The following is a 22978-nucleotide window of genomic DNA, read 5'->3' on the forward strand; positions in this document are numbered from 1 at the left end:
TGTACACATTAGATTTGTAAGTAAATGCTACAGTTTTAACTGAAACGTTTTTGCACATATTTATTCTCTCACTTTAATCAATAGTATGTTATGATGTTAGGTAGATTTAACTTAATTTTATATCATTGATATTTACTTTCACTTTAAACTGTGTGTAAAACATTGTGAATTAACAAAGTAAATCTTATTTGTCATTTTATTTATTTTTTTATTTTTTGGACATGTACAATGGTAATACTATGGTATTCAATGAGTACCATTTGAAAACCATGGTATATAAATCTATACCATGCTATACAGTATAAGTTAAATGGTATAACCATCTGATAACATCACTATACTATATACTTTTTGGCTTTAAAGCCACAATACTTTTTGTAAGGTTATATTGTCCAAAGAAATAATGCCTTCCGAGTGTTTGTGCTTTTTATTCAGTATGATGCTGAGAACAGGTGAAACAATGCTAAAAACTATATTTGAAAAAAAAGAATATAAAACCTACACAGTAATTTACTGTACATACATCATTGAAAAATAACAAATAAAGAAATAATTAAATGATGTTATTAAAGGGGTCATGACATGCCTTTTTTATTATTTTAATACATTTCTTAAGGTCCACTTATGATATTAGTAAAGTTTATTTGCAAAAAAAAAAAAAAAAAACAGTCATATATTTGTAAAACATGATAATTTTCCACCTTCATTCTGACCCTCTGTCAAAAACGCTCAGTTTTAGTGCTGCATCTCCTTTAAGAATCGACAGTAAACGGCCACTGTTATGATTGTCTCTCTGCTCTTGACTGACCTGCTTTCTCCTTGCTATCTCACTGCTCACCGCTACGGAAGTAATAAGGTAGAGTAGGTGTTAATGTGTTGTTGTGGAGGTGGTCAGTTGCAAATCACAATGTGGAGGAAGTAGAGAACGAGTCGTTTTGGAAGTTTTGTTTCAACAAATTCCCTTTTTGCAGTGAGGAAGAAGCTTTGAGTTCTGAAACTTACAGTATGTTTTTTTAGTACAGTGAACTCATATGTTAAAGATCAAGAAAAATGTAATTCCTCATGTCATGACCCCTTTAAAGTCGCCATGAAACGGAAGTTATGTCTGACTTTATTACTGTATTGTGACATATTTCTGAGTGAAACGGCTTTTCGAACGAGAAAAAAATTAGGGCGGGGACTTTGTTTACGTTAGGACAAGGCTGGAGCCCTTGTGCAAATACAGATGAATGTGAAACAAGCGAGTAGAAGCTAATTTGGCCACGTTTAACACACTAAGCATAAAGAATAAAAAACACTTACTCGAGCGGTATATCCATGAAACCTCCATCTGCAGAAAATATAAATAAACTCCAGCAAGTTTCCTTTAGTCCAGCTTTGGCATCAGCGTGTCTTATTTAGAAGTCATCATACCTATGCCCTATTCCATACGAAGACAATTACCCTCCACTGTGAGAGCTTCAGGAGGCTGAAAGGTGATAATGGTAAGTCAAAACTAATTTTAAGCGATTCTTATCAGAAAATCTGTTTGGAATTGACCCTGCTGCATGGATTGTGCTCTTTTCGGAGTACCCTGCGAAGGCATGATCAGCGCCAGTTAGAACACAGCCAGATACGCTAGAGGAGGGAGTGTTCTCGTTTGAGAAAGCGTTCTATTGGACAAAGTTTCTCAGGTGCCTTGTGTTGTCATGACTGTGCCTCGGTCTGTCAAGCCGGAAGAGAGAGACTGCTGATTTTAAATACTTATATCTTCTGAAAACTAATTTTATCAGCATTTGGAAGTACATTAGCATATTGATGAGTTTAAAGGGAAAAAATATAGACTAAAAGCAGCAAAACTTTAATTTTGATTTCAAGGGGCCTTTAAGAGAATATACCGACGTAATTTGGTCGTCCGGACACTTGGTGGCGCTGTGTATATTTCACTTATCTGTCAAACATTGGCAGATGAGACCTGTCATGGCGGCGTGCAGAGCGCTCATGAGTCGCAGTGTGTTAACTTTGCATTATCATCATGTGTGCAAAGGAGTGCTGCTCACACATATCAGAGAGAAGAAAAGATGGATGAAAGCTTACACGCTCATTATGGAGAGGAAGAGAAAGATGGAGGGACCTCCTCCTCCAAAGCCACGGTCAGTCAAACAGATCAAGGCCATTTATGATATTCACTGCCTTTGTCTCAGGACTTCTTTGTGTGTGTGTGTGTGTGTGTGTGTGTGTGTGTGTGTGTGTGTGTGTGTGTGTGTGTGTGTGTGTGTGTGTGTGTGTGTGTGTGTGTGTGTAATTTGTAATTTGTATTACAATTCTTATAAAAATGTTTGTACTTAGGTCAATTACATGGTCAAATACAGAGCATAAAATAATCAATTACATTGTTCAACAGTTCAGAGAGTGTGAAATATAACAACAAAAATTAAAAAACACAAATAAATAAATAATAAATAATGTTTGGGCAGTTACATGAATTGAAAAGCTTTAGAATTTGTATTGTTTTCATAAGTTTCTGGATTTATGTTCTCATCTTAAGGTCAATGTTACAGAAGGTAATATATGATGTTTTTCTCTGAGTTACTCTTGTCTTGTGAATGTAAAACTTTGCTAAAATAATTAAAAGGGGCAGTGGTGGCTCAGCAGTTAAGGCTCTGGGTTACTGATCAGAAGGTTGGGGGTTCAAGCCCCAGCACTGCCAAGATGCCACTGTTGGGCCCTTGACCCTATGTGCTCCAGGGGCGCCGTATCATGGCTGACCCTGCACTCTGACCCCAGCTTAGCTGGGATATGTGAAAAAAAGAATTTCACTGTATATGTATAATGTGTGATAAATAAATAAAATTATAAATTAATTATATAAGATAAATGATGTGATTTTGTTTTTCAGAACAATTTGTTTTGTAAATTAAGTAAAATATCATATGGTTTTAAAACTAAAGATTTGTTACATTTTATTGTCATGTCCATTTTAAAGAAATAGAGAAAGTGCTAAAAAAATTATGTTCAATATCTTCAACTGATGTGTTGCAAAAAGTACATTTATCATATACAGTATGGATATATCTACTAATGGCTGCATTTACGGGATCACGTCGATGAATAATTTCCTTTATTTTGTTAGAAATAGCATATTTATAAGGTAATGTGTCTCAGGACATCTTGAGTTGCCTACCTAGAGAGCATTTCTGAGCATATGATATATAGCCTGGGCTACTTTTGTACTTTTGATCATCATACATTATGATGGCCAAAAATGCTGCCTAGATAGCTCAGTAGGTTTTGAGAAACAGCCAGTGATTTTAGATATAAATGTGAAGATCAGATCACATTTGGTGTCTTAGTTACTCGTTTTTGGGTTCTGATATTTTTATGCCCTCTCAAGCTGAAGATGGCTGTACATTCTTGTTATTGCAACTTTTGGAATTCCTATATGTACCTTGTGCTTATGATTTTCCTATCAATTTAATGGATCTTTCTAATTGTAGCAAAGCATACTGTTGTTATGAGAATGCATGATTTTTTTTATTCAAAGAAATTATTTACTTTATTGCTTTTTTACCATCAGCGATCTAACGGTAGCCATAGCCAATTACATTTTTGAAAGAAAAGCGTGGAGTCTGGTATTTAAATTATTTGGTCATTGATTTTTTTTTTTTTTTTTACTTAAAAAATAAGCACCACTTGCAGATTAATTTAGACAGCATTGTTCGTCTTAGTGATAGATTGATATTTTGCCCCATCTATTAATCTGCCAATATTTGGCCAGTAATCAAACCTGCTTGGCTAATTACCAGTCTCAATGTCTGCCAAAACCTTTTTCTTTTCATATATTTTTGAGTAACATTTGAGTAAAAATAAACTAGGTTAAGTGTAGTTTTCAAATTGCAGCAGCTGCAACCTGATCTCATAGTGAAAATGTGACTATACGTTTTTTTAAACTTGTTATACATGTCTCCAGGTACCACGTTCCTCATTTTAAAACACTAATGGTTATGTTTAGGCATTGATAAGGTAAGGATGTCTTTTTTAAACATCTCATTTATATTTTAAAACACTATTGGTTTGGTTCAGGAAAAAAAAAAAGAAACATCAATCTAAAATTTACCTTAAAACCTCGTCTGAATACAACACCATTTTACTCACTTTTGGTACACCCAGATGGACATTTCACTGGAAACCTGCAGCCAAACGTGTTATACAGCGCGTAAATATTGAATTGCAAAAATGTTGTCATGTTCACATATTTCATGAGATCAGGCTGGCAGTTTTGTGTGCAAAAGTTGTGAAAATTGTTGTTTTGTGAGGATGTTTTAAAAAATAATGTCTCATAATTTTTATTTTTCAAATAACATGCAAAGTAGAGTTTGACAAATAGTAGATTTTGCAGATATCTATAACTAAGGTGGTGGAAAAGGCCAATAACCCATTAATCGGCGATAGTTTTAAAAATCTATTTATATAATGTTAAAAAAAAAAAATCTTAGTCTAAAGTCTTGGGATAAAAACATAATGAATATTGTGAATCAGGACAGATTTAGATATAAGAAATCACCACTAGGTCTCAGTGATTTTTTTTTATTTCACGTCTAGAGGCTGCTGTAATAGATGTAGAACTAAGCCATTCCAATTGTAGAATTCTCCAGTGACAGCCAGAGAAGAACACAAAGGAATAAAGAAAAAACAATTGGCATATATTTTTGCAGATAACAAGTAGTTCCAAAAAGCCACTATCTACACCAGTTAATTGTTAGAACTGATATAGTGGCCTCTAATACAAAGAGCAGTAAACAAAACTTAATCATTATTTGGTGTAACCACCCTCTGCCTTAAAAACAACACCAATTCTCTGTTACACTTGCACATAGTTTTTCAAGTTTGTTATCAGAAGTTGTTTCAAGCATCTTGGAGAACTTGCCACAGTTCTATATATTTAGGCTGTCTCAAATACATACTGTCTCTTAATGTAGTCCCAGACTGACTTAAGTTGAAATCCGGGCTATGTGGGGGCCATACTATCTGTAGCAGGACTCCTTGTTCTACTTCTATTCTATCCTATTCTATTGGCAAAAGGAATGTTTGAATAAATATATATATATATATGTACACACACACACACACACACACACACACACACACAGAGCTCTGGAAAAAAATTAAGAGACCATTCCAGATTTTTCGTAAATCAGCATCTCAACATGTATGGGAGCCATTCCATTCCAGTGTCTGTTGAATTCCAACACAAGCACACCTCATTTTACTTAATGAGGTACTGATTAGGGGATCACCTGAACCAAATCTTATTTAACGAGGAAGAGTATAAAAACCACTGCTGTGGTCATCACTATCCTCTTGCAATAGGACCAGCTGGATGGCAAAAACAGTGCTAGTAGTACCTCAAAAGTAATTGGAATCAAAAAATAAATATTGACCATGCCAAAAGAATTGAAAAGAAAAGTTTTCAGTGAGGGAAAGAAGGGTTCAGTTGTGGCTTTACTGGCAGAGGGATATAGTGAGCGTCAGGTTGTTTCCATCCATAACATTTCTAAGATGGCAGTTCATAAGAACAAAGTCATGCAGCAGACATTGGGGACAACAAAGCTACAGACCTGCGGAGGGTGAAAACGACTCTCCATGACCGCCAACTCATTCGAATTTCACTCAACAATCATAAGATGACATCAAGTGATCTAAAAAAAGAATGGCAAATGGCAGCTGGGGTAAATGCATGGCGAGGACTCCTAGGGGCAGGGCTGAAGTCATGCAAAGCTAGAAAAAAGCCCTTTATTAATAAGAAGCAAAGAAGAGCCAGACTGAGGTTTGCAAAAGACCACAAGGATTGGACCGAAGAGGACTGGAGTAAGGTCATTTTCTCTGAGTCCAATTTTCAGCATTGCCCAACACCTGGTCATCTAATGGTTAGACGGAGACCTGGAGAGGCCTGCAAGCCACAGTGTCTCGCACCCACTGTGAAATTTGGTGGAAGATTGGTGATGATCTGGGGGTGCTTCAGCAAGGCTGGAATCAGGCAGATTCGTCTTTGTGAAGGATGCATGAATCAAGCCCCGTACAAGGTTATCCTTGAAGAAAACTTGCTTCCTTCTGCTCAGACAATATTCTCCAACTCTGAGGATTGGATTTTCCAGCAGAACAATTCTCCATGCCACACAGCCAGGTCAATCAAGGTGTGGCTGGAAGAGCACCAGATCAAGACCCTGTCATGGCCAGCACAATCTCCAGACCTGAACCCCATTGAAAACTTCTGGAATGTGATAGAGGAAGATGGATGGTCACAAGCTATCAAACAAAGCCAAGCTGCTTAAATTTTTGCACCAGGAGTGGCACAAAGTCACCCAACACCAATGTGAAAGACTGGTAGAGAGCATGCCAATGAAAAGCTTCTGCTTCATGAAAGCTGTGATTGGAAATTATTCCAATTGTTCCACCAAATATTGATTTCTGAAAAACATTAGTATTGTGTTGCTTAGAAATGAATATGAACTTCTTTGCATTATTCGAGGTCTGAAAACACAGTATCTTTTTTTTGATATTTTGACCAATTGTCATTTTCTGCAAATAAATGTTCTAAATGACAATATTTTTATTTGGAATTTGGGAGAAATGTTGGCAGTAGTTTATAGAATAAAACAGAAATGTTCATTTTACTCGCATACCTATAAATAGTAAATCCAGAGAAACTGATAATTTTGCAGTGGTCTCTTAATTATTTTCAGAGCTGTATATATATATATTAGGGGTGTAACGATCCATCGGTCTGCATGGATGCATCAATCAATTAACCAACGATGCAATGTCATCGATACAATGTGTAAAGATAAATGTTTAAGATGCACTTTTATTTTTAATGCTCTAATGCCAGCCACATCTGTACTCATTTCCGTCATGCGATGCAGCAACCTTATGATATCCATCTCGCTTTATAAGTGCTAAATATGCTTCTCATGTGGGACACGGATGTAACCCCAGTTCTCTGAAACATCAGTTCTCTGAAGTTGCGCTCTGCTCTATCTGTGCACGCGCACAGCTCCGGTGACAGGATAGCACAGAGCGGTTTACATGCAGGGTTAAATCGGGTTTCCCTCAATATCATGGTGCATGCGACACATTTGAATTCTGCATTAGAATTTTCACTTTTAAGCAATTCAACCATGTCAATCGGCTAAAGAGCCCAGATATTCTGAACAGAGCTGACGAGGTAAAGAGAAAACAATAGGTTACCTATTCTGTAACCCCAGTTCTCTGAAACATCGGATGGAGAGGTCCACCTATGGGCAGGGCATACGCACCTGACCGCTGCAGAAGCATCCAATTGCACCAAGTCTGGCTTGACAGACAGGAGCACGTGTCCAATGCCGCTGTAAGTCCCCGCCCTTACCTGAGGGCATAAAAGGACCTGTACGCGCTACTTTCCTCAGTGAGCATATTCGCTTCTTGTGAAGCAAACGGGGCAAGCTTGGTGATTATCTCCACTCGATGTTTCAGAGAACTGGGGTTACACAATAGGTAACCTATCGTTCTCTTTCATCATCTTGTGTTCGAGATCCACCTATGGGAAGATATGGACAACACCCCGATTGCCTCATACACTCACAAGAAGATGCTGTCAGCCAAAAAGGATGGTCTGCTAATTAAAGGCAGTTCCTGACACATCCTATGTAATTAGCAGGCTCTATTACAAAGAAGGGAGAAGAGGCCGTGCTTGACACCTATGGGGTGACACGTATACAGTGAGAGGGGTAAAGGTTTATGGGTGAACCCATTATGAAGAACCCACACCCAAAACTGCACGTGCTACAGGGGTTCTGGTGACATCAAGTTGGTAGTACCTGACAAACGTGTGGGGGGGAAGCCCAACATGCAGCTGCAGTCTTGCAGAGAGACTCCCTGAAACAGGGCCCAGGAAGCAGCCATGCCTCTCGTGGAGTGGGCCCTAAGGCCTGAGGGGGGCTGGAGCCCCTTAGAGCTATTTGCCGTAGATAATGCTTCCACAAGCCAATGGGAAATTCATTGTTTTGATATAGGTTTACCTGTGTGGGGGGAAGCCTATGAGATAAAGAGCTGGTCGCTCTTTCTGATATTCTCAGTCCTACGCAAATATATGTAGAGCGCACGCACAGGACACAAAGTATTCAGGAGCTGTTTTCTTGGGCCGGGCAGTAGCCCCAACAGTTTTCTGTCATAAACATCCCTCTCCTGATCGGCGGCATTTTGAAGGGCCGGCCATTCGATGTTGAGCCGAGGGGCCGCTCGCTCACACACCTTGAGGAGGATGACATCGAACCAATGACTGGCTGAGCCTGAGCCTGAGCCGACGGGATGGCCTCCTCGTCCTCCGAGTACTCCAGCACAGCGTCGTCATCAACCCCAGAGCTGGGAGGCTCATGCTCAAACAAAGAAATACTGGGGTGGGAAGATTCTTTGAGTAAAGATGCCTCAGTTTGGTTGGCCCAACTGAGAGAAGGCAAAGTCTGGGGGGCCCCCAGAGTTGCAACTTGTCACCATTTCCCCCGTCCGAGTCGTCATGCTCGAGTTCGCTGCCTTGGGTAGCAGCTACTTTGAGCCTACGTCGCAGGAGTTTCCTTGGCAAGGACATAAAATGGCTACAGTTTTCATGGAAGGAGAGAACCTCCTCTGCGTGTTTGAATCCCATGCACACAACACAGAAAGGATGGGAATCTCTTGCTGTGTTAAGCGCTCCGCAGGCGGCAGGGCATTCTCACGACTGCAGGTTACTGGCTCAAGCAGGTGATGAGGGTTTGGGATGAGCCATGTTACAGAAACTCTTGAGTAATAATCCACCAAATAACAGGCGGTTAGCCTGAGATGCAGGGAAAATGACAATGAGGAAAGGCAGGCAGCCGTAAAGAAACATGAAGGCCAGCTAGCATGGGTGGCTTGCAGGCTGAATAAAACAGCAAACTGACCAGAATTCCTTTGGCAGTCACGCCTGGTGAAGGCTGATCCAAGGATGTGTCCTTCTACAGACTGTTGAGTGAGAGCCAAATGTGAAAACCAGTCGAGCTGTGAGTATTCTGCAAAGAGGTCGTGAGAAGCGAATGCCAACTGAGGAAAGTAGCGCATACAGGTCCTTTTATGCCCTCGGGTATGGGCGGGGCCTTACAGTGGCATTGGACACACGCTCCTGTCTGTCAAGCCAGACTTGGTGCAGTTGGATACTTCTGCAGAGGTCAGTTGCGTATGCCCTTCCCATAGGTGGATCTTGAACATGAGATGATGAAAGAGAACACCTGCTCTGCACCCACATCAATTACAAGACTTTTCACATCTTTACATCAACACCCTTACTAACATTTATCACTGTAAACTGTAACAGAATTTTTCAATACAACCGTGGAAGTTGTAGCTAAGAAAAAACAGGGATAGCAAATACTCTCCTTTCATGGGTATTTTGGATTGAAAGACTTGCTTGACTGTTGTAGAAATGACAAATTGTCACTGTAGTGTTTATCTCATTCCACAAGGCAATGAGCTGTCATCAAACGATTGATGATCACTTGTATGTGATTGTATGAAATATACAGGTGCATCTCAATAAATTAGAATGTCGTGGAAAAGTTAATTTATTTCAGTAATTCAACTCAAATTGTGAAACTCGTGTATTAAATAAATTCAGTGCACACAGACTGAAGTAGTTTAAGTCTTTGGTTCTTTTAATTGTGATGATTTTGGCTCACATTTAACAAAAACCCACCAATTGACTATCTCAAAAAATTAGAATATGGTGACATGCCAATCAGCTAATCAACTCAAAACACCTGCAAAGGTTTCCTGAGCCTTCAAAATGGTCTCTCAGTTTGGTTCACTAGGCTACACAATCATGGGGAAGACTGCTGATCTGACAGTTGTCCAGAAGATAATCATTGACACCCTTCACAAGGAGGGTAAGCCACAAACATTCATTGCCAAAGAAGCTGGCTGTTCACAGAGTGCTGTATCCAAGCATGTTAACAGAAAGTTGAGTGGAAGGAAAAAGTGTGGAAGAAAAAGATGCACAACCAACCGAGAGAACCGCAGCCTTATAAGAATTGTCCAGCAAAATCGATTCAAGAATTTGGGTGAACTTCACAAGGAATGGACTGAGGCTGGGGTCAAGGCATCAAGAGCCACCACACACAGACGTGTCAAGGAATTTGGCTACAGTTGTTGTATTCCACTTGTTAAGCCACTCCTGAACCACAGACAACATCAGAGGCATCTTACCTGGGCTAAGGAGAAGAAGAACTGGACTGTTGCCCAGTGGTCCAAAGTCCTCTTTTCATATGAAAGCAAGTTTTGTATTTCATTTGGAAACCAAGGTCCTAGAGTCTGGAGGAAGGGTGGAGAAGCTCATAGCCCAAGTTGCTTGAAGTCCAGTGTTAAGTTTCCACAGTCTGTGATGATTTGGGGTGCAATGTCATCTGCTGGTGTTGGTCCATTGTGTTTTTTGAAAACCAAAGTCACTGCACTCGTTTACCAAGAAATTTTGGAGCACTTCATGCTTCCTTCTGCTGAAAGATGCTGATTTCATTTTCCAGCAGGATTTGGCACCTGCCCACACTGCCAAAAGCACCAAAAGTTGGTTAAATGACCATGGTGTTGGTGTGCTTGACAGGCCAGCAAACTCACCAGACCTGAACCCCATAGAGAATCTATGGGGTATTGTCAAGAGGAAAATGAGAAACAAGAGACCAAAAAATGCAGATGAGCTGAAGGCCACTGTCAAAGAAACCTGGGCTTCCATACCACCTCAGCAGTGCCACAAAATGATCACCTCCATGCCACGCCGAATTGAGGCAGTAATTAAAGCAAAAGGAGCCCCTACCAAGTATTGAGTACATATACAGTAAATGAACATACTTTCCAGAAGGCCAACAATTCACTAAAAATGTTTTTTTATTGGTCTTATGATGTATTCTAATTTTTTGAGAGAGTGAATTGGTGGGTTTTTGTTAAATGTGAGCCAAAATCATCACAATTAAAAGAACCAAAGACTTAAACTACTTCAGTCTGTGTGCATTGAATTTATTTAATACACGAGTTTCACAATTTGAGTTGAATTACTGAAATAAATGAACTTTTCCACGACATTCTAATTTATTGAGATGCACCTGTATATATATATATATATATTTTTTTTTTAATTTATTTATTGAAGTACCTTATTTTGTTGTGGATGTCCTAATGTGGACATTTGCACTTTTCAGAGGGCTCAATAAAATATTGAACTTACACTGCCGTTCAAAAGTTTGGGGTCACTTGACTGAAATGTTTCTTGTGATCTTAAAAACCTTTTGATTTGAAGGCATATGCTTAAATGTTTGAAAATAGTTTTGTAGACAAAAATATAATTGTGCTAACATATTAATTTATTTTATTACAAAACTAAAATTGTATTTTAAAAAAAAGTTTTTGAAATGGATGACTTGGACCGAATAATAAAGAAAAGCAGTTATTAAGTGCCCAGTATTGATGGGAACTCCTTCAATACTGTTTAAAAAGCATCCTAGGGCGATACCTCAAGAAGCTGGTTGAGAAAATGTCAAAGAGTATATTTCTGCAAATTCTATGCAAAGGGTGACTACTTTGAAGATGCTAAAATATAACACAGATTTTTTTAGTCACAACTTAATTCCTAAAGTTCCATTTCTGTTCTTCCATAGTTTTGATGAATTTACTATTATCTTTAGATGTGAAAATCAATAATAAAGAAAGAGTAAGTGACCCTAAACTTTTGACTGGTAGTGTATATTTTGGTTGCATATATATTATGTATATTTTTACATAATAAATGTCATTGATTGTGCAAAATAGGCACATAATATCGTAATATTGATCGCAGACCCATGAATCGAATCGAAATCATATCGTGGCAGACTTTGAGGTATCGGCAAACATCGGATAGCTGGCTTAGAGAATTGATGCAAGATTGTATCATGATGAAACTGCCGATTTACACCCCTAATAAATATATACAGTTGAAGTCAGAAGTTTACATACACCTTAGCCAAATACATTTAAACTCAGTTTTTCATAATTCCTGACATTTAATTGTAGAAAACATTCCCTGTCTTGGGCCAGTTAGAATCACTACTTTATTTTAAGAATGTGAAATGTCAGAATAATTGAAGAGAGAATTATTAATTTCAGCTTTTATTTCTTTCATCACATTCCCAGTGGGTCAGAAGTTTACATACAATTTGTTTGTACTTGGTACCATTGCCTTTAAATTGTTTAACTTGGGTCAAACATTTTGGGTAGCCTTCCTCAAGCTTCTCACAATAAGTTGCTGGAGTTTTGGCCCATTCCTCCAGACAGAACTGGTGTAACGGAGTCAGGTTTGAAGGCCTCCTTGCTCGCACATGCTTTTTCAGTTCTGCCCATAAATTTTCTATCGGATTGAGGTCAGGGCTTTGTGATGGCCACTCCAATACCTTGACTTTGTTGTCCTTAAGCCATTTTGTCACAACTTTGGAGGTATGCTTGGGGTCATTGTCCATTTGAAAGACCCATTTGCGACCGAGCTTTAACTTCCTGGCTGATGTCTTGAGATGTTGCTTCAGTATATCCACATAATTTTCCTTCCACATGATGCCATCTATTTTGTGAAGTGCACCAGTCCCTCCTGCAGCAAAGCACCCCCACAACATGATGCTGCCACCCCCATGCTTCATGGTTGGGATTGTTTTCTTCAGCATGTAAGCCTCACCCTTTTTCCTCCAAACATAACGATGGTCATTATGGCCAAACAGTTCACCAGACCAGAGGACACTTCTCCAAAAAGTAAGATCTTTGACCCCATGTGCACTTGCAAACTGTAGTCTGGCTTTTTTATGGCAGTTTTGGAGCAGTGGCTTCTTCCTTGCTGAGCAGCCTTTCAGGTTATGTCGATATAGGACATGTTTTACTGTGGATATAGATACTTGTCTACCTGTTTCCTCCAGCATCTTCACAAGGTCCTTTGCTGTTGTTCTGGGATTGATTTGCACTTTTCGCACCAAACTACGTTCATCTCTAGGAGACAGAATGCGTCTCCTTCCTAAGCGGTGTGATGGCTGCATGGTCCCATGGTGTTTATATTTGCATACTATTGTTTGTACAAATGAACGTGGTACCTTCAGGTGTTTGTAAATTGCTCCCAAGGATGAATCAGACTTGTGGAGGTCCACAATTAAAGGCACAGTTAACTTGGTGTATGTAAACTTCTGACCCACTGGAATCGTGAAATAGTCATTTAAAAGTGAAACAATCTGTCTGTAAACAATTTTTGGAAAAATTACTCATGTCATGCACAAAGTAGATGTCCTAAATGACTTGCCAAAACTATAGTTTGCTAATATGAAATCTGTGGAGTGGTTAAAAAAGGTTAAATGACTTCAGCCTAAGTGTATGTAAACTTCTAACTTCAACTGTGTGTATGTGTGTGTGTGTGTATGTATATATATATATATATATATGTGTATGTATCAGCCACCCTTCTCCCTAGATATACAGTATTTAGACAACTAATCATACTTATGTGTACATTAAGAAATTTTCTCAATCAAACCTAAACAGACAATATCAACAATTATCAGCAAATCCTAAATCTGCTTTGGAGAAACAAACTATAGATAGCATGTGAAGTTAAGTTTCATTATGCTTTTAACCAATAACCCTCTTGTCTTTTCTCTTTGCATCAGCTCTCAGCAGCCAAACTTTGACTACCACGCTGAGGTGGAGGCATTTGGTACCAGACTGCAGGAGAGTTTCTCTTTGGAGCTTCTGAAGACAGCGTTTGTAAACCCCTGCTATCTGCGCTCTGAGGAGGAGAGGAGACGGGTTTTGGGGCTCGACGCGGAGACGACAGCCCTCAACATGAAAGACAACAGCGAGCTGCGGGCCCATGGTCAAAAGTTTACACTGGTGAGACTGCATACTGAGTTGATGTGCTTACTGCCAACTTGATGTTTTTGAGAGCCATTTTCATTAAATAATGTGCTTTTGCATAATATAATAAATGGTAAACATGTGCCATTATTTTCATAATAAAGATTGAATTACTGCTGTGGAAAAATTACATGTATTATTTTAATGTGCACAGGGTTTCCTTTGTGACTGGTGTAGAGGTAACTATCCCAGCTTACCGGAGGAGGGTGTGGCAGCCATTGTAGGTCACATAACAGCGTCAGAGGTCATGTGTTACGTTGCGCGGAACCTTGCAGTGGAGGAATTGACGATGAGTGCAGAGTTTCCTGTTCCAGATGACATCCTGCAGGGAACTTTCTTTGCTGTGATTGGTGCTTTGGAGCAGAGCAGTGGGTCTATCAGAGCAGGGCTTTTCATCAGGGTAAGACATGTGTCCCATTAAAGTAAAAGGAATAGTTCGCCAAAAAAGGAAAATTCTCACATCATTTACTCTCCCTCATGCCATCCCAGATGTGTTTGGATGATGACTTTGTTTCCTCTGCTGAACTCAAATGAAGATTTTTAAAAGAATACCTCAGCTCTGTAGGTCTATACAATGCAAGTGAATGGTGACCAAAACTTTGAAGTTTCAAAAAGCACATAAAGGCAACTTAAAAGTAATCCACACAACTCCAGTGGTTTAATCAATGTCTTCAGAAGCGATCCAGTCGGTTTTGGGTTAGAACAAACCAAAATATACCTCCTTTTCACTGTACATCTTGCCATTGCAGTCTCCTGGCACGATCATGATTTCGAGCTTGATTACACTTCCTAGTGCTTGACACATGCACATAGCACTAGTATAATCGAGCTTGAAATCACGATTGCCAAGGAGACTGCTGATGTCAAGATTTTTAGTGAAAAAGGAGTTGTATTTTTGTCTTTTCTCAACCAAAATTGATTGGATTGCTTCTGAAGACATGGATTAAACCACTGGAGATTTATTAATTACTTTTATACTGCCTTTATGTGCTTTTTAAGAGAAATCAAAACTGATCTCCAGTCATGATGAAAAAAGTCATGTTTCCAGAAGAGAGCTACACTCATGGAAAGTATGTTGTCATTTAGCACAAAGAGTAACTATTGATGTTGATATAATTTTTTTTTTTTTTTTTTGTCATTCATGATGGCACTGTGGATGGCTGCTTCGGTGTGGAGCTCTCTAGTGTTTTTATTACTTTTGTTTGTTTGTCATGTTTTTGTCACTATTTCCTGATCAGTTTCACCAGGAATGAACTGCTGAGTATTCGGCTGAGCATACCTGATAATTTTTTTGCCGGTGTTTGATTATTCTGACGTGTTATTAGACATCTTAGTTGGAGGCGCAGCAGTGTTCTACAAGTGCTTCAAGAGACGCAAGTGAGGGAAGCGAGCCGGCACGCTTGTGAAGCTTAGTCAACACGGCTTTAGGACTCTGCTGCCGAGTATTCATCTGGTGAATGTCCGCTCCCTCGCCAACAAAACAGACGAACTGCTTCTGCTCACTCAGACAAATAAGGTCTTTTCTAACTCTGCTGCTCTGTGTTTCACGGAAACCTGGCTGAATGAAGCCATCCCAGACAGCGCGCTACATCTGCCGGGCTTCCGGCTGTTCAGAGAGGATCATGTTGCGGAATCATCAGGAAACAATGAGAGGCGGTGGAACATGCATTTACATCAACGAATGTTGGTGTACAGATGTAACAGCATTGAAGATGTGCTGTCCTAATTTAGAAGAGCTCTTTATCAACTGTAAACCTTTCTACTCGCCGCGGAAGGTTTCCTCGTTTATTCTAGTGAGTGTGTACATCCCGCCACAATCATGCGTGAATGCAGCATTGCAACAGCTGGCTGATCACATCACAGACACGGAGCAACAACACCCGGACTCTCTTATCATTATTCTGGAAGATTTTAATAAAGTTATCCTCACCTGTGAACTGCCAGAATACAAACAACACATCACATGCCCCACCAGAGACCGAAATATACTGGACCACTGCTATACTACTGTAAAGGATGCATATCGCTCTGTCCTACATCCAGCTTTAGGACTCTCTGATACCTCTCTGGTTCATCTTCTCTGGACCTACAAGCAGAAACTAAAATCAGCTAAGCCTGTAGTATGGACTGCAAGGAGATGGACTAATGAAGCAGAGCTGAAACTAAAAGCCTGCATTTACTGCACTGATTGGAGTGTTTTTGAAGCTGGAGCTACACACCTGGAAAAGCTCACATATACTGTGGCATCTTATATCAGTTTCTGTGAGAACGTGCATTCCTACTAGGACATTTTTATCATTCAATAATGATAAACCATGGTTTACAGGAAAACTCAGACAGCTTCGTCATGCCAAAGAGGATGCTTACAGAAGTGGGGATAAAATATTGTACACACTGACTAAAAGAAATCACAGTGGCTAAAAGAAGCTACTCTGAAAAGCTGAAAAACTAGTTTTAAGCCAACAATCCTGCATCTGTGTGGAAAGGCCTGAAAAGCATTACCAAGTATAATACACCTCCTCCTCGCTCTGTAGAGATTCAACAAATGGCTGATGAACTGAATGTGTTTTACTGCAGGTTTGAAAAGCCTAGTCTCACACCCATCCCCATTCTAATCTTCACACACCAACACCTCCTGAAACCCCCCTCCTCCCCCTCCTGCTACTCAACCTGCTCTTATGGTCTGTGAGGAGGATGTGTGCCGGGTCTCGCCTGTCTGAAAGTCTGTGCTGACCAACTGGCCCCCATCTTAACATGTATCTTCAATAGATCACTGGAGCAGTGTGAAGTTCCCTGCTGCTTCAAACACTCCACCATCATTCCGGTCCCCCCAAAAAACCAAATCACAGGACTTAATGACTACAGACCTGTTGCTCTCACGTCTGTGGTCATGAAGTCATTTGAGAGACTGGTTTTGGCCAACCTGAAGGACATCACTGGACCCCTGCTAGACCCCTTTCGGTTTGCTAATCTGTGGATGATACTGTCAACATGGGACTGTATTATATCCTACAACACCTCGACAGAACTGGGACTTATGCAGTGATCCTATTTGTGGACTTCAGTTCAGCCTTCAATACCATCATGCCTGATCTTCTCTCAACACTCACTGTAGCAGCAGTGGAGTCATTCAAGTTCCTGGGCTCTACCATCTCTCAGGACCCGAAGTGGGACATCCATATAGACTCCATTGTGAAGAAGGCTCAGCTGGCGAAGGAAGTACAACCTGCCACTGGAGCTGCTGACTCAGTTCTACTCAGCCGTCATAGAGTCTGTCCTGTGCACATCTATAACTGTCTGGTTTGGTTCAGCCACCAAATCAGACAGAAGGAAACTACAACAGACAGTCAGGACTGCTTAGAGGATTATTGGTGCCCCCCCTCCAAGACCTGTACATCTCCCGAGTGAGGAAATGTGCAGGTAGAATCACTCTGGGCCCCACACACCCTGCTCACTCCCTTTTTGAACTGTTGCCCTCTGGCCGGCGCTACAGAGCACTGAGCGCCAGGACATCCAGGCACAAGAACAGTTTTTACCCTCAGGCCATTTACCACAAGAACAATTAAACTGCCTTCAGGACTCCCCATAGTGCAATAATGTAAATAAATATCTCATGTACATATGTAAATTCACTTATATTTAATTCAATAAATGTACATACACCTACCTTGCACATATATTACCACTTGCACATGTACATATGCCATTCTATGTTATATGTCCTATTTTTTGTATGTCTATTTATACTCTTACCTTGTTTTATATTCTGTGTCTCACTGTAATGTTCTGTGTGCACTTGCTTGTTTCTCCGATCACCAAAATAAATTCCTTGTGTACGTGAGCACACTTGGCAATAAAGCTCATTCTGATTTGAGCCATTAAAACAGCTGTCTTTCTATCTGACTCCTTTTTAGTTTGGATACATGGTAGTGCATCATTATGGATTTCATGTTACTATTCCTTTGTATTATTAGTCAATTTTGTTGTCTTGTATAATAACTGTTCTTATTTTAGTTTTAAATATAGACTAAAGGTTTATCATTTAAATATCTTTAGCACTATGACACGTAATCCTTGTTCTTGCACAAAGGTTAATTCGACTGTTTTGTGGGGGTGTTTTTGCAGGATTTCCTGGTGACTCAGCTGATAGGGAAAGATTTGTTTGACATGTGGAAAGTGGTTGATCCCATGGGACTGCTGGTGAAAGAGTTGACCCGAAAAAGTATGGCTCTACCTGAGCCCCGCCTCATCCGGTCCGCTGGTGCCAGTACCGTCCTACCACTTTATTTTGTGGGGCTCTACAGGTACGATGCAAATGGGATATTATATTAGGCAAATAGTTGGCACATTTGAATGTATGTTGCCTATTTTACATATACAAAAGTGGTAACAGAATTAATATTTATGAATAATTTTCTTACTACATGCTACTTAAGTTGTTTTTAGATTGTTAGTTCTCCTACAGAATATTTTTATCCTGCCCTAGTAAAGTTCTAGTTTATTAATGGAGGCAGTCAATCTCATATGTCGTTTCAGGGTCGCATCAGAATTCTTCTCCCCCAGAACACAATTTTAGGCCCACTGCTGTGGCAAACCGTCAATATTCCTCCAAGTTTAGGTCTTGGATTGATTTTTAAAATGCCAAATGTGTTTGTGTCTCTTTTTGTTTTTTGTTTTTTTCTCTTCTTCATCAGTGACCGTAAGCTGCTGGCTCAGGGTCCCGGTGAAACGGTCTTGGCAGCCGAAGAGGAAGCAGCACGTGTTGCTTTGAGATACTTATATGGCTACACAGAGAACCGCAGACCGTGGGACTTCACAACCCCCAGTGAGCAACTTCAGAACCCAAGCACACAGGCTCTCAGCAGTGGATAAATGATATCACACCCTCTCCTCCCTCATAGTTGGGTTTAAACCACACTGATGACTCCAGGGGTCAATGTTGTATCATAGCAATGCAGCTGCTTCAGAGCATTTTGCAGCAGAAGATTTCTGAAGCAGCCAGTCCAGAATGTATTCTGTATATTCGACAGCGTCAACCAGATCATAATTGTGAATCCCCTGAATGTGACCATGGATGCACAGGAGGGTTCACAGACTATGGTCATGGTAGACTGCCTATTCTTAGTGTTAAACAATTCAAAATCAAATACATCTAACTTGAGATCAATCGATCTGTTTAGCATGTGCAAGTTGATCAATGAAATGTTATTTTTTTCTGTTGCTGTAAACTGTTTATCTAAATGTTAAACCTTGGTTGTTAATAATAAAAAAAGTTTCTGAACAAGTTATCTACTGAAAGTTTGTCTTCAAGTCATCATGGAGACCAGTTTTGCTGTGTTCTGCTTATTTGGTTATTCACAGTTTATGTCTCTCAATAGATTACCATACAGATGTTCGACTTTTCTGGCTAATCAGCAATATTCCAAAGCACTAACCATAAAGTAGGTAAATCTGGCAAGTACTTCTAGAATCCATGTAAAATGTTTATATATAATGCATATAGTGTTATACTGTCTTTACTGGTTTTCTTTTTTTTTTTAACCCCCATGAGAAAGAAGTTTTACATTAATCTTTCCGTTGTCTTCCATTGATTTCATTGACCGCATCACAATGACCTCAATTACACAGCATTATAGTGGAATCAGGCCCAGTGTTATAATGGTTAACGAAAACTAACTAAAATCATTTTCGTTAACTAAAATAAAAAAAATGAAATTATTGGAAAAACTGAAACTAAACGAATACATTTTCATAATTCCAAAACTAATTTAAATAAAATAAAATAAAAATTCTCTTGAATACATTTTAGTTTTTAATATAATAGGGTGAATATGGGCAAAGTGGGACTCTTTTAGAAATTTTACTTTTCTTGACACTTTGAATTATTATCCAAACTCCCCATAACCTAACATTATACCTCTGAAAAAAGCTTAGGATGTCTTCTACCTTAGTCAAAAGCAATAATTAAGAAATATTCAATACTGGGAATTAGAACTTTTGAAGACCCTCTTTTGATCAAATCCCAGATTTTTTTAACAGTACTGGTAAAGTGGGACAGAGGAAAAAATATTTTCTAGAAAATATCTACAAATATATGGAATAAATTTGTATATTTTCGAAAACACTTTCACAACATTACGTTTTTTTATAACCTTAACAAAATTTACATCAAATTTCTGTCATTTTCTTTACCATTGCTTTTACCACTAGTGGTCATGAAATGAGCTCTGCCACACATCCCAAAGTAAAATCATCAATTTAAAACCTTAAAAAGATAAAGGAATAGTTGACCCTAAAATGAAAAGTCTCTTATAATTTACTCGCCCTCATGCCATTCCAGATGTGTGTGACTTTCTTTCATCTGCTGGACACAAATGAAGGTTTTTAGAAGAATATCTCAGCTCTGTAGGTTCGTACAGTACAAGCCAATGGGGTCCAAAACTTTGAAGCTCCAGAAAGCACATAAAGGCAGCATAAAAGTAATCCATAAATTGTTTAATCCATGTCTTTTGAAATGATCTAATCTGTTTTGGGTGAGAACAGACCAAAATATAACTCCTTTTTACTCTACATCTTGCAAATGCAGTCTACAGCAACGATCATGATTTCAAGCTTGAGTACACTAACTAGTACAGTTCACAGAGTGCTATATGGCGCTGGGAAATATAATCGAGTTTGAAATCATGATTGCCAAGGAGACTGCTGATGTCAAGATTTACAGTAAAAAAGGACTTGCATATTGATAGAGTTGTAAGCATTACTTTTATGCCACCTTTATGTGCTTTTTGGAGTTTCAAAGTTTTGGCCCCTATTGACATACATTGTAAGGACCAACAGAGATAAAATCTTCTAAAAATCTTTGTGCTCAGCAGAAGAAAGTATTTCAAAACTGGTATATCATGAGGGTGAGTATATGATTGGAGAACTTTCATTTTTGGGTGAACTGTCCCTTTAATTGTTTACTCCCCAAAGATTAGTTAAGTAATGATTTATAATAATTTAAGGAAATACATATGGAAACAATGTGGATCAAGCTTAAATGTCCTTTGTCACTTTACCCATATTCATCCTATATTATAAAATTTGCAACAGTTACAATCCACATTAAACATGTATACCACTAGATAGAGGTAATACAAGACTGCCCTGAGAAATTTTATGATGTTAGACTTTTTAAATTACACCAGTAAACACTCAACTTTGGCAGCCATAAAAAACACTAAAACTAAAATAAAAAATAACTAAAATGAAACTACAATTCACTGAGAAAACGAAAACTGATCTAAAACTAACAAACTGTGAAAACTAACGTAAACTAAATTGTAGTGACAAACTGAATATAAAATAGAAATAAAAATCCCAACCTTTAATAAAACTGATCAGGCCTATGCAAAATATAAAACTTTATTTAATTTTCACGTTGTCATTTGTTACTTCTTATTATGCACATGTATAGCCGACTTAAAATAAAGTCGATTTCTTTCACAGCAAATGAAATCCACCGAATTAGGTCACTCGTGCAGGGAATTGGACCTGATTTATGGCTGCTGCTGAGTTTAATGTGTTGCGCGCATGTGTTCCTCTAGAGGGCGCGTCAGATTAAGAACGTGTTCTCTTGAAAGTCATTTGGGCGGGGCTTGAAGGTTGTCACGTGCTCGTCGGTGGCAACTCGGATTGGTTACCCGCTTTCCCTTTCCAGAGTTTTCGCTCCTCTGCTACTAAGTTTGTTAAGTTGTCACACATTTTTTAGATAAGGCTATCGATTTTTTTCTCCCTCATTTCTAAGCGCCAATTTTGAACAACTATATATCCATATATATACAGGTGTTGGTCATATAATTAGAATATCATCAAAAAGTTTATTTATTTCACTAATTCCATTCAAAAAGTGAAACTTGTATATTATATTCATTCATTACACAGACTGATATATTTCAAATGTTTATTTCTTTTAATTTTTAATGATTATAACTGACAACTAAGGAAAATCCCAAATTCAGTATCTCAGAAAATTAGAATATTGTGAAAAGGTTCAATATTGAAGACACCTGGTGCCACACTCTAATCAGCTAATTAACTCAAAACACCTGCAAAGGCCTTTAAATGGTCTCTCAGTCTAGCTCTGTACGCTACACAATCATGGGGAAGACTGCTGACTTGACAGTTGTCCAAAAGTCGACCACTGACATGTTGCACAAGGAGGGCAAGACACAAAAGGTCATTGCAAAAGAGTCTGGCTGTTCACAGAGCTCTGTGTTCAAGCACATTAATAGAGAGGCGAAGGGAAGGAAAAGATGTGGTAGAAAAAAGTGTACAAGCAATAGGGATAACCGCACCCTGGAGAGGATTGTGAAACAAAACCCATTCAAAAATGTGGGGGAGATTCACAAAGAGTGGACTGCAGCTGGAGTCAGTGCTTCAAGAACCACTACGCACAGACGTATGCAAGACATGGGTTTCAGCTGTCGCATTCCTTGTCAAGCCACTCTTGAACAACAGACAGCGTCAGAAGCGTCTCGCCTGGGCTAAAGACAAAAAGGACTGGACTGCTGCTGAGTGGTCCAAAGTTATGTTCTCTGATGAAAGTACATTTTGCATTTCCTTTGGAAATCAGGGTCCCAGAGTCTGGAGGAAGAGAGGAGAGGCACACAATCCACGTTGCTTGAGGTCCAGTGTAAAGTTTCCACAGTCAGTGATGGTTTGGGGTGTTTTCTGAGGTCCAAGTTCAACGCAGCCGTATACCAGGAAGTTTTAGAGCACTTCATGCTTCCTGCTGCTGACCAACTTTATGGAGATGCAGATTTCATTTTCCAACAGGACTTGGCACCTGCACACAGTGCCAAAGCAACCAGTATCTGGTTTAAGGACCATGGTATCCCTGTTCTTAATTGGCCAGCAAACTCGCCTGACCTTAACCCCATAGAAAATCTATGGGGTATTGTGAAGAGAAAGATGTGATATGCCAGACCCAACAATGCAGAAGAGCTGAAGGCCACTATCAGAGCAACCTGGGCTCTCATAACACCTGAGCAGTGCCACAGAC

At 39.3% G+C, this 22978-nt stretch overlaps 1 protein-coding gene across 1 annotated transcript; it reads left to right on the top strand.

The window, feature by feature from the left end:
• The first annotated feature begins 1926 nt into the window (after positions 1-1926).
• On the top strand, positions 1927-19214 carry LOC127430179 (39S ribosomal protein L44, mitochondrial-like). The gene is made up of 5 exons (XM_051679750.1): positions 1927-2132; positions 13689-13911; positions 14090-14335; positions 18061-18239; positions 18630-19214. The coding sequence occupies exons 1-5, from the start codon at positions 1948-1950 to the stop codon at positions 18805-18807; spliced, it is 1011 nt and encodes a 336-aa protein (XP_051535710.1). The 5' UTR covers positions 1927-1947; the 3' UTR covers positions 18808-19214.
• The last annotated feature ends 3764 nt before the right edge of the window (positions 19215-22978 follow it).

Source organism: Myxocyprinus asiaticus, chromosome 39 (genome assembly GCF_019703515.2).
Source record: "Myxocyprinus asiaticus isolate MX2 ecotype Aquarium Trade chromosome 39, UBuf_Myxa_2, whole genome shotgun sequence".
Lineage (NCBI taxonomy): Eukaryota > Metazoa > Chordata > Actinopteri > Cypriniformes > Catostomidae > Myxocyprinus > Myxocyprinus asiaticus.